The following is a 14,769-nucleotide window of genomic DNA, read 5'->3' on the forward strand; positions in this document are numbered from 1 at the left end:
GCCCCCTGACGTTGGCACGTAACATCAAACTTTCGCCTCCGGCTTGTTAAAAATGTTCTAAATGGATCCTTCAGCAGTTTAAAAGCAGTCAATCGGTTAAAAAAAAAACAAAAAAAAACGTTTGTGGCCTTCAGGAGAAGGTCAGAGGTCAGAGGATGAGGACATGAGGTACCACAGAACTCCCGAGTCTTGGTAGAACCTGAACGGACCGCGCTTGCTGCACGCGGGACCGGAATCGGCGTTTTTTCCCGTTCTCTGCCAGGTGGCGTGGACTCTTGCCGGGACCGGGGTGAGGTAAAGTGTCGTGAGGAGGCGGGGCCCAGCGGGGCTCAGCCAATCAAGGTTGAGGTGATGTGGTTTTGTACAAGTACGTTTTGCGAGCGAGCGTCACCTCGCCGCTACTTTCGCCGGCCCACCTGGCAGGAGACGGCGAGTCCCGCCCTTGCATAAAAAATAAAAAAAAAATGTGGTTCACGCGCGAGTCGACACTTTTTTTTTTTTTTTTTTCATGATCAAGTGCTCGAGTTGTTTGGCGGGCGACCTTTGACCTCCGGTGGAGCGGCGGTGCACCGGTTGGTCAAAGCTCAGGAGTATTTTGTCTGTTACGCCACAGTTCCTGAGGTCCTATTTTTTATTTTTTTTGCCTCATTCCTGTGAGAACCCTGCGAGGGACTGAAGCATGACGGTAGTATCTGGGAGCAGATAATACTGCATCATCTCTTCCTCCTAAGGACTTATTAGGCGGGTGGTGGCAAAAACTAACCCGGCGTCGCCGCTTTGATCGCGAGGAAACTAGTTTTTATTTAAGCGCGGTTAGTACACGAGTTAAAAAACAAAAACAAAACAAAAAGAAGCAATCTTTGAGTGATTAAAATGTCGCCTCTTTGCTTTCATTCCTGATCCAGGAAGTTTGAGGAAACTGGTGAGGATGGAGCGCCCCCCGGTGGTGTATTGCGTGCTGACGAGAGGTAACTGAGCTGCTTAGCTTATCTGAGGTTTGTCCGTTGAGACCCGAACTCAACGATCGGTCGGACCGCTCAAAAGACCCAAACCGGCTCCGGTCCGGGTCGGGGTTTGAACGTCGGATCTCGCTAAAAATCTTGCGGTGTGATGAAGTCGCCGATACCGGGCCGGCTGATTGTCAGGAGGCAGAGAGGAAGGACGTGATTGGCTGAAGTGGCGTGGAGGAGGAGGGGGTGGGGTGAACGGGAGGGCGCCGTATCAGTCGGGCCCCGTGGTGGTGACCGACGGGTGGGGGCCGTCGTTGTACGCCGCGCCGCCTCCGCCGCCCGCTTCGGTCTCCTCCCGCCCGGGGGAGGCGTCGTCGCCCGGGCCTCCCCTCGACGTGAGGGAGGCGGTGGTGGTCTCGGGCGAGGCGCTGTGGGTGTCGTGGCCCGGGTGGTTCTTGCGCAGGTGCTGGTTGAGGATGGCCTGGAAGGGGAAGCTCTTGGCGCAGAGGCGGCACGTGAAGGGCTTGTTGCCCGTGTGCTTGCGGATGTGGTACTCCAGCTGGTCCTTGCGCGTGTACTTCTTCCCGCACAGGCGGCACACGAAGGGCGTGATGCCCATGTGCAGGCGCATGTGGCGGTCCAGGCTGCCTTTCTGGTTGAAGGACTTGCAGCAGTAGATGCACGTTAGCCGCGGGTTGTAGCGGAACCAGCGGTCGCCCGCCTGATCCCTCACGTAGTCCTCGTAGGCCGCCGGCTCCTCCCCCTGGCGCACAGACAACCTTCAGTCAGAGCTTCCAAACAAAACGTACAAACCCCGTTTCCATATGAGTTGGGAAATGGTGTTAGATGTAAATATAAACGGAATACAATGATTTGCAAATCATTTTCAAGCCATATTCAGTTGAATATGCTACAAAGACAACATATTTCATGTTCAAACTCATAAACATTTTTTTTTTGTGCAAATAATCATTAACTTTAGAGTTTGATGGCAGCAACACGTGACAAAGAAGTTGGGAAAGGTGGCAATAAATACTGATCAAGTTGAGGAATGCTCATCAAACACTTATTTGGAACATCCCACAGGTGTGCAGGCTCATTGGGAACAGGTGGGTGCCATGATTGGGTATAAAAGTAGATTCCATGAAATGCTCAGTCATTCACAAACAAGGATGGGGGCGAGGGTCACCACTTTGTCAACAAAATGTGTGAGCAAATTTGAACAGTTTAAGAAAAACCTTTCTCAAGCAGCTATTGCAAGGAATTTAGGGATGTCGCCATCTACGCTCCGTAATATCATCAAAGGGTTCAGAGAATCTGGAGAAATCACTGCACGTAAGCAGCTAAGCCCGTGACCTTCCATCCCTCAGGCTGTACTGCATCAACAAGCCACATCAGTGTGTAAAGGATATCACCACATGGGCTCAGGAACACTTCAGAAACCCACTGTCAGTAACTACAGTTGGTCGCTACATCTGTAAGTGCAAGTTAAAACTCTCCTATGCAAGGTGAAAACCGTTTATCAACAACACCCAGAAATGCCGTCGGCTTCGCTGGGCCTGAGCTCATCTAAGATGGACTGATACAAAGTGGAAAAGTGTTCTGTGGTCTGACGAGTCCACATTTCAAATTGTTTTTGGAAACTGTGGACGTCGTGTCCTCCGGACCAAAGAGGAAAAGAACCATCCGGATTGTTCTAGGCGCAAAGTGTAAAAGCCAGCATGTGTGATGGTATGGGGGTGTATTAGTGCCCAAGACATGGGTAACTTACCATTAATGCTGATAGGTACATACAGGTTTTGGAGCAACATATGTTGCCATCCAAGCAACGTTACCATGGACGCCCCTGCTTATTTCAGCAAGACAATGCCAAGCCACGTGTTACATCAACGTGGCTTCATAGTAAAAGAGTGCGGGTACTAGACTGGCCTGCCTGTAGTCCAGACATTGAAAATGTGTGGTGCATTATGAAGCCTAAAATAGCACAATGGAGACCCCCGGACTGTTGAACAACTTAAGCTGTACATCAAGCAAGAATGGGAAAGAATTCCACCTGAGAGGCTTCAAAAAAGTTTCTCCTCAGTTCCCAAACCTTTACTGAGTGTTGTTCAAAGGAAAGGCCATGTAACACAGTGGTGAACATGCCCTTTCCCAACTACTTTGGCACGTGTTGCAGCCATGAAATTCTAAGTTAATTATTATTTGCAAAAAATAAATAAAGTTTATGAGTTTGAACATGAAATATGTTGTCTTTGTAGTGCATTCAACTGAATATGGGTTGAAAAGGATTTGCAAATCATTGTATTCCGTTTATATTTACATCTAACACCATTTCCCAACTCATATGGAAACGGGGTTTGTAGTAGTAACATCGCTATGAGCCCGTTGACCTTCTAGAAATATAAACGGCAGCTCAGCTCGCTCGCAGTCCTGGCTTGAGGTGAAGGCTAATTTGCTTTTAGCGTAACGTTAGCTCATTTTACGGTGTGTATGTGTGTGTTACGGACAGCAAAGCCCTGTCTGTCTGTTATTTCACTTTACCTTTTCCTGTGTTGATTGAGCTGTGTTGAAGCAGCAAAAAAAAGGACATTATGTTAAATGAAGAGTTTCTGCCTCTGATAGTTGATATAATAATGTAAGTGCATCATTTAGCCTACATGAACTCCATGGTGTTCAGGCATGAATAGTCTCTCCTATTGCTATTGTACCATTTTTTCAGCTATAGTTACATTAATCATTAGTAATGCAGCAGCCTAGTTTTGAATGGCAGGGTCCCTGCTATCACATGTTGATAAAAATATAACATTTACATAATAAAAATCAACTACAGGCTTCCCAAATGCTGCAATAAATTAAAGGCCTACTGAAATGATTTTTTTTAATTTAAACGGGGATAGCAGATCCATTCTATGTGTCATACTTGATCATTTCGCGATATTGCCATATTTTTGCTGAAAGGATTTAGTAGAGAAAATCGACGATAAAGTTCGCAACTTTTGCTCGCTGATAAAAAAAAAGCCTTGCCTGTACCGGAAGTAGCGTGACGTCACAGGAGCTAGTATTCCTCACAAGTCCCCGTTGTTTACAATGGAGCGAGAGAGATTTGGACCGAGAAAGTGACGATTACCCCATTAATTTGAGCGAGGATGAAAGATTCGTAGATGAGGAACGTAAAAGTGAAGGACTGGAGAGGCAGTGCAGGACGTATCTTTTTTCGCTCTGACCGTAACTTAGGTACAAGCTGGCTCATTGGATTCCACACTCTCTCCTTTTTCTATTGTGGATCACGGATTTGTATTTTAAACCACCTCGGATACTATATCCTCTTGAAAATGAGAGTCGAGAACGCGAAATGGACATTTAAAGTGACTTTTATCTCCACGACAATACATCGGTGACACACATAGCTACTGAGCTAACGTGATAGCATCGTTCTCAAATGAAGATAGAAACAAAATAAATAAACCCCTGACTGGAAGGATAGACAGAAGATCAACAATACTATTAAACCATGTACATGTAACTACACGGTTAAAAATTCTCAGCCTGGTAAGGCTTAACAATGCTGTTGCTAACGACGCTAAGGCTAATTTAGCAACTTAGCAACCGGACCGCACAGAACTATGATAAAAACATTAGCGCTCCACCTACGCCAGCCAGCCCTCATCTTCCCATCAACACCCGTGCTCACCTGCGTTCGACGGCGCGACGAAGGACTTCATCCGTGGGTTTGGCGGCTAGCATCGGCTAGGCGTAGTAAGTAGTCCTTGTTGTGTTGCTGTAAGTATTGTACTTAGCCGCTAATACACCGATCGATCCCACCTACAACGTTCTTCTTTGCAGCCTCCATTGTTCATTAAACAAATTGCAAAATATTCACCAACACAGATGTCCAGAATACTGTGGAATTTTGTCGAAGAAAACAAGAGGTTTCTGTATCGGGTTCGACGGGGTCCAACCACGTCCGTGGATTTTGTGACGTCACGCGCATAAATCATATCCAAAGGAGTTTTTCAACCGGAAGTGCGGCGGGAATTTTAAAATGGCACTTTATAAGTTAACCCGGCCGTATTGGCATGTGTTGCAATGTTAAGATTTCATCATTGATATATAAACTATCAGACTGCGTGGTCGCTAGTAGTGGCTTTCAGTAGGCCGAAAGCCACTACTACCGACCACGCAGTCTGATAGTTTATATATCAATGATGAAATCTGAACATTATAACACATGCCAATACCAAACTTATAAAGTGACATTTTAAATTTGCCGCTAAACTTCCGGTTCGAAACGCCTCTGAGGATGACGTATGCGCGTGACGTAGACCGGGGAACACGGGTATGCCTTCCACATTGAAGCCAATACGAAAAAGCTCTGTTTTCATTTCATAATTCCACAGTATTCTGGACATCTGTGTTCGTGAATCTGTTGCAATCATGTTCATTGCATTATGGAGAAGGAAGCCGAGCAAGCAAAGAAGAAAGTTGTCGGTGCGAAATGGACGTATTTTTCGAACGTAGTCAGCAACAACAGTACACAGCCGGCGCTTCTTTGTTTACATTCCCGAAAGATGCAGTCAAGATGGAAGAACTCGGATAACAGAGACTCTAACCAGGAGGACTTTTGACTTCGATACACAGACGCCTGTAGAGAACTGGGACAACACAGACTCTTACCAGGATTACTTTGATTTGGATGACAAAGACGCAGACGTGCTACTGTGAGTATGCAGCTTTGGCTTCTAAACATTTGATCGCTTGACCGTATGTGCGCAACTTTTTTTTGCGTATGTACGTAACTTTTTAAAAATATATAAGCTTTATGAACCTTGGGTTAGGTGAACGGTCTTTTGGGCTGAGTGATTGTGTGTGTTGATCAGGTGTTTGAATTGTATTGGCGTGTTCTATGGAGCTAGGAGCTAGCAGAGGAGCTAGGAGCTAGCATAACAAACACGCAGGTGTTTTTATGCAGGATTAATTTGTGGCATATTAAATATAAGCCTGGTTGTGTTGTGGCTAATAGAGTATATATATGTCTTGTGTTTATTTACTGTTGTAGTCATTCCCAGCTGAATATCAGGTCACCCCCGGCTCTCACAGCATCTTCCCTATCTGAATAGCTTCAACTCCCCACTAGTCCTTCACTTGCACTTTACTCATCCACAAATCTTTCATCCTCGCTCAAATTAATGGGGAAATTGTCGCTTTCTCGGTCCGAATCTCTCTCACTTCATGCGGCCATCATTGTAAACAATAGGGAACTTTGCGTATATGTTCAACTGACTACGTCACGCTACTTCCGGTAGGGGCAAGCCTTTTTTTTTATCAGATACCAAAAGTTGCGATCTTTATCGTCGTTGTTCTATACTAAATCCTTTCAGCAAAAATATGGCAATATCGCGAAATGATCAAGTATGACACATAGAATAGATCTGCTATCCCCGTTTAAATAAAAAAAATTCATTTCAGTAGGCCTTTAAGCATGATGAGTTGACTTGAAACTGTTTAATGTTGCACTTTTTATATGTAGAAGAAAAGTTTTGTCATTTTATTTAATCCGAGCAACAACTTGAGGCAGTTTAATGTTGATTAACGTGGGCAGAATTATTATAGTGTTCCCAATGTTAAAAGGATAAAGCCATTGTTTACAAATTTGGTAAATAAATAACCAAAACATTTATATTTTGTTGTTTTCTTACTGTACTGAAAATGAACCGAACCGTGACCTCTAAACCGAGGTACGTGCCGAACCAAATTTTTTGTGTACCGTTACACCCCTAGAATATATATATATATATATGTGTGTGTGTGTTACGGACATCAAAGCCCTGTCTGTCTGTTATTTCACTTGACCTTTTTCTGTGTTGATTGATTGTGTCATCAAACTGAACGGTTACCTGGGAGCTGGCGTGTCCCGGGTCGTCGGTCCGGCTCGGGGATTCGCTCTTCGCTCTTGGGTGGTCGGCGAGGACCAGGACGCTCCCCGTGGGGCTGAACCTGACACACACACAAATACGCGTCAAGACGGCGAGGAGAAGCGGGGACTGGAGGACGGTCTTCACCTGTCAGCGTCGCCGAGGCTGCTGGACGGTCGTACGCCGCAGGCTCCCGGCGTCCCCGGCGCCGTTGTACCGTGTCCCGACACGTCGATCAGCATGGCGCCGCCCGCCTCGGCCAGGCCCGCCTCCTCCCGCTCGCGCCCCGTCCCGATCCACTGCTCCGTCCGCTCCGTCTTGATGGTGATGCCGTCTACGGAGGAGCTCTCGTCCGCCTCGCTGCCGGCTTCCACGTACCACTGGCCCGCCCGGTTGATGCGGAGGATGGGTTCTTTGGCCGCCCGGTTGACCGAGACGCCGGGTTGCTCCGGCCCGCAAGGTCCCGACGTCGGGCTGAGCGTCTCCTCGCCGGGGCTGGCCGCGTCCACGCTGGAGCCGAGCGGTAACGGATGACGGGCTCCTCTGACCGGCGCCTCCAAGGTGCGGGGGCGCGGCGGCACCCCCTCCTGGTCCGTGGGCCGGTGGTCCGGGTCGACCAGGCTTATCTTGAGGTGGATTCCTTCCAGGATGTGCGTGCAGCGGTCGATGACGTCCTGCATCTGCAGGAAGCTGGCGGCCGTCAGGTAGCTGATGATGTCGCACAGCTGCAGGCTCAGGCGACCCGTGTAGCAGAACCCCAGCAGCTGCTCGAACACGGACGGGTTCCGGATCACCGTCAGCGACACCGTGCTCATCTGGCTCAGGGACATGTGGTCCCGGAAGTACGGCGAGCTGGCGGCGAGGACCACCTTGTGGGCCCGGAAGCTCTGACCCTGAACGTGGACCACGATGTCACACAAGCGCCCTTGGACCCGCAGCTGGTTCAGGTGGGACAGAACCGAATTACTGAAGTCCGGAATGTCCAGCTGGATGCTGCCGGAGCGCTCCATGGCGCTGCAAACACGTAAGATTTAGTGACCAAAACCTGGATTGGATCTGGATTAGACCATTACGAAGTGTAAACAGGAAGTGCGTGTCATGACAACCGAGTCAGGAAATTCTTACTTATTTACAGTTAAAGGGAGGGAAAAAAGTCAAAGTGGCTCCACCCAATTGACCTGTGACGTCATGTGTCAGCTGACGACCATCAATTTCACCGCGCAGCACTTCCGGTGTGCTAACGAGACTCCCAACCGGACCACATGTGTGCCGGACTCACCTGAAGGGGGACGTGGATCAGGTCTGCTCTCAGGGACGCGTCAGTCCTGCAAGCTGCCGCCCATCACTGGCGGGATGGCGGCTCGGCTCGGCTCGGCTCGGCTCGACTCGGTTCAGTTCAGTTCAGTGCTCCGGAGCTCCAGCGGCGCTCGTGTGTGCCTCAAGGCCGAGTAGGAGACGCTGAGCTCGGCTTCCGTCCCGCCAGTCGCCGCCGTGCCGCCATTTTGCTGGGAGATGGTTCCGTTCACGCTCGCCTCGGAGTCTCCGGGCCGCCGCGTCTGCTCGACATCTTTCTGTTGGACGGCTGCAGGAAGGAAGGAAGCGGGGAAGAAAAGGCGCGGGGCATGCTGGGAAGTGGAGTCTATTTCTCAGACTCCTCCTCCCGGCATGCCGCTGTCAGTGTGTGTGTCTTTGACGTCAACAAATGCGGAATAACTGCACTACTTAGCCTGTACGAGAATATTAATGTTCAGTTACACATTTAACAGTGTTTATTATGGTGGTTGTAATTTATATAGTATATGTGTATTTTTTTATTTTTATTTTTATTTTATTTTACTATTTTAGTTTAAGGCTGTCTAAACTTTTTCCACCAATGGCCGCTTGCTGAAAAGTAAAGTATTTTATTTTCAAAAAATGCTACAAAAAAATGTATGCAAAACTTCGTGTTATAGGTGACTAAGTATATTAGTATTATTAGTTCAAAAATATATATTTTTTTCATTACATTCCAATTTTTTTGCTCTTTTTTCTTATTGTTTTTTCCCATGTAAGAATAAAATAGGAATATTATGATAGTTTTTTTTTTATTCTACAAATATATATGTATTATTACTTTGAATTGTTTTATATTTAAATTTTTATCCTGTAAAGCGTCTTTGAGTACACTGAAAAGCGCTGTACCAAATAAAATGTATTATTATTATTATATACACAAATTTGTGTTATTGGTGACTACGTATATTATTAGTAATTATTCGCGATTTTTTAAAATGTTTTTTTCATCCCATTCCAATTTTTTTGCTCTTTTTTCTCACATTTTTATTGTGTTTTTTCCCCATGTAAGAATAAAATAGGAATATTATGATCGTTTAACTGCAAAACCTGGTGTGTCAAACGAGAATATTATTGTTCAGTTACACATTTAACAGTGTTTATTAAAATAATTAACTCATAGTTTGTTTGTATTTTAAATATATGTATATTTTTTTATTATTTTGAGAGCTTTTAATATTTTAATTCAAGGGTGTCTAAACTTTTTCCACCAATGGCAGCTTGCTGAAAGGTCAAGAATTTTATTTTCAAAAAATATATGCTAAACTTTGTGTTATAGGTGACTAAGTATATTATTATTATTAGTTTAAAAAAAATCATTTTTTTCATTACATTCCAATGTTTTTGCTCTTTTTTTCCTCACATTTTTATTATTGTTTTTTTCCCCCCCCCATGTAAAAATAAAATAGGAATATTATGATTGTTGAACTGCATAACCTGGTGTGTCAAACGAGAATATTATTGTTCAGTTACACATTTAACAGTGTTTATTAAAATCATTAACTCACTAAAGTTTGTTTGTATTTTAAATATATGTATATTTTTGTATTGTTTTGAGAGCTTGTAATATTTTAATTCAAGGGTGTCTAAACTTTTTTCCACCGAAAAGTCAAGTATTTTATTTTCAAAAAATGCTACAAAATATATGCAAAACTTTGTGTTATAGTTGACTAAGTATATTATTATTATTAGTTTGAAAATATATTTTTTCTTCATTACATTCCAAATTTTTTTCTCTTTTTTCTTATAGTTATTTTCCCATGTAAGAATAAAATAGTACAATAGTTAAACAATCAATAATATGATTGTTTAACTTTTTCCATCCAGGGCCGCTTGATAAAAAGTCAAGTATTTTATTTCTTTATATTCTAAAAATGTATACACAACTTTGTGTTATTGGTGACTACGTATATTATTAGTAATTATTCAGGGTTTTTTTTAAATGTTTTTTTCATCACATTCACCCAATTTTTTTGCATTTTCTTTCTTACATTTTTATTATTATTATTTTTCCCCCATGTAAGAATAAAATAGGAATATTATGATTGTTTAACTGCATAACCTGGTGTGTCAAACGAGAATATTATTGTTCAGTTACACATTTAACAGTGTTTATAAAAATCATTAACTCACTAAAGTTTGTTTGTATTTTAAATATGTGTATTTTTGTATTATTTTGAGAGCTTGTAATATTTAAATTCAAGGGTGTCTAAACTTTTTTCCACCGAAAAGTCAAGTATTTTATTTTCAAAAAATGCTACAAAATATATGCAAAACTTTGTGTTATAGTTGACTAAGTATATTATTATTATTAGTTTAAAAAGATATATTTTCTTCATTACATTCCAATTTTTTTTCTCTTTTTTCTTATAGTTATTTTCCCATGTAAGTAATAAAATAGTACAATAGTTAAACAATCAATAATATGATTGTTTAACTTTTTCCATCCAGGGCCGCTTGATAAAAAGTCAAGTATTTTATTTCTTTATATTCTAAAAATATATACACAACTTTGTGTTATTGGTGACTACGTATATTATTAGTAATTATTCAGGTTTTTTTTTTAAAATGTTTTTTTCATCACATTCACCCAATTTTTTTTGCATTTTCTTTCTTACATTTTTATTATTATTATTTTTCCCCCATGTAAGAATAAAATAGGAATATTATGATTATTTAACTGCATAACCTGGTGTGTCAAACTAGAATATTATTGTTCAGTTTCACATTTAACAGTGTTTATTAAAATAATTAACTCACTATAGTTTGTTTATATTTTAAATATATGTATATTTTTGTATTATTTTGAGAGCTTTTAATATTTTAATTCAAGGGTGTCTAAACTTTTTCCACCAATGGCCACTTGCTGAAAAGTCAAGTATTTTATTTTCAAAAAAATCCAAGTGTTATAAGTGACTAAGTATATTAGTATTATTAGTTTAAAAATATATATTTTTTTCATTACATTCCAAAATTTTTTCTCTTTTTTAAAATATTTTTATTATTGTTATTTTCCCATGTAAAAATAAAATAGTACAATAGTTAAACAATCAATAATATGATTGTTTAACTTTTTCCACCCAGGGCCGCTTGATAAAAAAGTCAAGTATTTTATTTTTTTAAATTCTAAAAATATATACACAACTTTATGTTATTGGTTACTACGTATATTATTAGTAATTATTGTTTGTTTTTTTTCAATGTTTTTTTCATCACATTCACCAAATTTTTTTTGCATTTTCTTTCTTACATTTTTATTATTGTTTTTTTCCCCCCCATGTAACAATAAAATAGGAATATTATGATTGTTTAACTGCATAACCTGGTGTGTCAAACGAGAATATTATTGTTCAGTTACACATTTAACAGTGTTTATTAAAATGATTAACTCAATAAAGTTTGTTTATATTTTAAATATATGTATATTTGTGTATTATTTTGAGAGCTTCTAATATTTTAATTCAATGGCTTAATAAAAAGTTTAAAATGTTATATATACTTTTTTTTAAATCTAAAAATATATACACAACTTTGTGTTATTGGTGACTAAGTATTTTATTAGTAATTATTAATTGTAAATGTTTTTATTTTTTTCATCACGTTCCAATTTTTTTCTGACATTTTTATTATTGTTTTTTGTTCCCATGTAAGAATAAAATAGGAATATTATGATTGTTTAACTGCAAAAAAAAAATAAAAAAAATGAACAGATGCGGAAGTCATGTGTTGTTGTTGGTCACCATGGCAACACCAACAGACTTATTCAATATTATTTATTACAAGTGATATTTGGATGGTATTTTCTTTATTGTTTTAGTTGTTAACCCATTGGGTTGAGTTTTTCCTTGCCCTGATGTGGGATCTGAGCCGAGGATGTCGTTTTGGCTTGTGCAGCCCTTTGAGACACTCGTGATTTAGGGCTATATAAGTCAACTTTGACTGATTGATTGTTATCAATTATAATTCCAACATTTATTCTGGTGTTTTGTAGTCGTTAGCGACTACAAGCAGCACGTTGTTGCTGCTGGCGTCTGAGAGGAAGTAGACGTCTTCCTGGGGTCGGTAGCGGCAGGTCAGGTTGACAGGAAGTAGTACGGCGGGTGTCGCCCAGCGGGCCAGTTGGCTGCCCGTCAGCTTGCGTCGGCAGGGTCCCTCGGCGACGGTGTCCTGGTCTCGGTAGAAGAGACATTTGTAGACCGGCGGGCGCGGCGGCGAGCAGATGACCTCCACGGTGTCGTTTGGAGAGACCACCCGATGGCTGACTGACAGCTGGGGACTGGGACTAGTGCCTGGGGAGGTCAAGAACCGGTCACCGGTACTCCAGAAAGCAGGTTAAGTGAAAACTCTTGAGTAGCCCGAGGGAAAATCTGTGTTTTCCGTTCTATTAAAGTCAGGAAAGTCAAACTCATAGGTCCGTTACCATGGTAACTAACTACGTGAACTTAACGGTATTACTTAATAAAAAGTGTTTTCTTTCACTTCCAGCCGAGTAGAGAAAGGCCGTCTCTTTTTGTCCTGAGTTGCTACCGTGAATCGTAGAATCAGCGCTCTGTTGACCATGGTCTTCATTCAGAGTCTACACACTCGAACTACATGTTAAGGGACCCAGCACCCAGAGTCTACAGTCAGCGCTCTATTGACCATGGTCTTCATTCAGAGTCTACACACTCGAACTACATGTTAAGGGACCCAGCACCAAGAGTCTACAGTCAGCGCTCTATTGACCATGGTCTTCATTCAGAGTCTACACACTCGAACTACATGTTAAGGGACCCAGCACCCAGAGTCTACAGTCAGCGCTCTATTGACCATGGTCTTCATTCAGAGTCTACACACTCAAACTACATGTTAAGGGACCCAGCACCCATAGTCTACATTCAGCACTCTATTGACCATGGTCTTCATTCAGAGTCTACACACTCAAACTACATGTTAAGGGACCCAGCACCCAGAGTCTACAGTCAGCACTCTATTGACCATGGTCTTCATTCAGAGTCTACACACTCAAACTACATGCTAAGGGACCCAGCACCCAGAGTCTACAGTCAGCACTCTATTGACCATGGTCTTCATTCAGAGTCTACACACTCGAACTACATGCTAAGGGACCCAGCACCCAGAGTCTACAGTCAGTGCTCTATTGACCATGGTCTTCATTCAGAGTCTACACACTCGAACTACATGTTAAGGGACCCAGCACCCAGAGTCTACAGTCAGCGCTCTATTGTCCATGGTCTTCATTCAGAGTCTACACACTCAAACTACATGTTAAGGGACCCAGCACCCAGAGTCTACAGTCAGCGCTTTATTGACCATGGTCTTCATTCAGAGTCTACATACTCGAACTACATGTTAAGGGACCCAGCACTCAGAGTCTACAGTCAGCGCTCTATTGACCATGGTCTTCTTTCAGAGTCTACACACTCGAACTACATGTTAAGGGACCCAGCACCCAGAGTCTACAGTCAACGCTGTATTGACCATGGTCTTCTTTCAGAGTCTACATACTCGAACTACATGTTAAGGGACCCAGCATCCAGAGTCTACAGTCTTAGGGTAGGTCAACTTTAGGTTGTTGAACCTCCGACCTGGATTAACCCCCACTGGCGTGGACTCACCCCAAACTACAACACTGGCGCCGTCGCTGGACACGGACGTGTAGTCTTGCAGGTGGTAGTCGCACCTCAACGACACCAGGCTGCCGACCGGCTGCGGCCCCAGAAGGTCGCCGGACGACAGGCGGAAGACGCAAACGTAGTCCAAGGCCAACATATGTCGGAAGGGTAAGCGAGAGTCTCCCCGGTAGAGACGACAATCGCCACCGCGGTAGTCGATGGGCAGCGTGCAGCTGACCTTCACGAACTCCCCCACATTCAGGTCCGAGGTACTGACTATGATGGCGGGCTTGTCTGAGCACAACAACACAACAGTTGCTTCAAAACCGCGGAACAGACCGGAAAAACTGATTGACAGTGACTCACTTGTCCACGTGGACCTGGCCGAGACCGACGCCCCTGCCGAAACAAAAACAAAGATCGGTTCTTTCGCCGGTTGGACAGGTCCTTAGTGTGCGGACTCACAGGCAAGAATCCACGTGAAGAAGAGCACAAACGGTTTCATCTGGTCTTCAGTCTGATCCTCCGAAATCCAGATGAGTTCTTGTTGTGGTGCATTGAACCCTCTCCCAAAGTCAATAACAGCCACCCAAGATACAATTTATCAATGTAAAACCATGTGATTTCATGACATGACCACAAGAGGGCAGCATATACTCACAATCAGTCACTTACTCTCAGCCTGATCTACCTAGTCCTGGTTCAGGGCCTTCTAACCCAACAAACACACTGTGCTAGTAAAGGGATGGGTACCAATCACATTTAAATACGGTTCCAATCCAAAGAATCACTTGATTAAAGTACAGTGTTTTATGTTCCTATTTCCAAACAAGGTGTTACTGTTCAAACTGTGTGTCCTTTTACAGTGGCCAAATATATTAAATATACTAGCTAAATAAAACCTCTGCTTTTTTTTAAATGAACGCTTAGGCGTACTACGCTACTGTATTTGAATGTTGG

At 42.8% G+C, this 14,769-nt stretch overlaps 2 protein-coding genes across 3 annotated transcripts in view; both read right to left on the bottom strand.

The window, feature by feature from the left end:
• LOC133635569 (zinc finger and BTB domain-containing protein 37-like) overlaps positions 1-8,961 on the bottom strand; it is a 9,060-nt gene extending 99 nt beyond the window's left edge. Inside the window, exons 1-5 of one of the 2 annotated variants that reach the window (XM_062028782.1) lie at positions 8,142-8,961; positions 7,010-7,876; positions 6,845-6,944; positions 1,288-1,713; positions 1-1,257 (exon numbers count right to left, since the gene is read on the bottom strand). The exon at positions 1-1,257 is cut by the window's left edge and continues 99 nt beyond it. In XM_062028782.1, coding sequence (XP_061884766.1) covers positions 1,222-1,257; positions 1,288-1,713; positions 6,845-6,944; positions 7,010-7,872 — 1,425 coding nt within the window. In that variant the 5' untranslated portion in view covers positions 7,873-7,876; positions 8,142-8,961 and the 3' untranslated portion in view covers positions 1-1,221. Of the gene's footprint in view, positions 1,714-6,844; positions 6,945-7,009; positions 7,877-8,141 lie in introns of both variants that reach the window. The other variant, XM_062028781.1, reaches the window with a different exon arrangement.
• A 2,957-nt stretch (positions 8,962-11,918) lies between these two features.
• On the bottom strand, positions 11,919-14,404 carry LOC133635570 (uncharacterized). Its single transcript, XM_062028784.1, has 4 exons — positions 14,275-14,404; positions 14,176-14,208; positions 13,813-14,103; positions 11,919-12,483 (listed from the first exon to the last, which is right to left on the bottom strand). The coding sequence occupies exons 1-4, from the start codon at positions 14,312-14,314 to the stop codon at positions 12,167-12,169; spliced, it is 681 nt and encodes a 226-aa protein (XP_061884768.1). The 5' UTR covers positions 14,315-14,404; the 3' UTR covers positions 11,919-12,166.
• Between the last annotated feature and the right edge of the window lie 365 nt (positions 14,405-14,769).

Source organism: Entelurus aequoreus, linkage group LG20, assembly GCF_033978785.1.
Source record: "Entelurus aequoreus isolate RoL-2023_Sb linkage group LG20, RoL_Eaeq_v1.1, whole genome shotgun sequence".
NCBI classification, from domain to species: Eukaryota; Metazoa; Chordata; class Actinopteri; order Syngnathiformes; family Syngnathidae; genus Entelurus; species Entelurus aequoreus.

Coding starts and splice junctions, on each gene's coding strand:
- LOC133635570 (XM_062028784.1), bottom strand. CDS start 14,314: ATGAAACCGTTTGTGCTCTTCTTCACGTGGATTCTTGCCT. Junction 14,209..14,274: donor CTTCACGTGGATTCTTGCCT/GTGAGTCCGCAC, acceptor TTGTTTCGGCAG/GGGCGTCGGTCTCGGCCAGG. Junction 12,484..13,812: donor CGCCAGTGTTGTAGTTTGGG/GTGAGTCCACGC, acceptor TGACCTCCCCAG/GCACTAGTCCCAGTCCCCAG.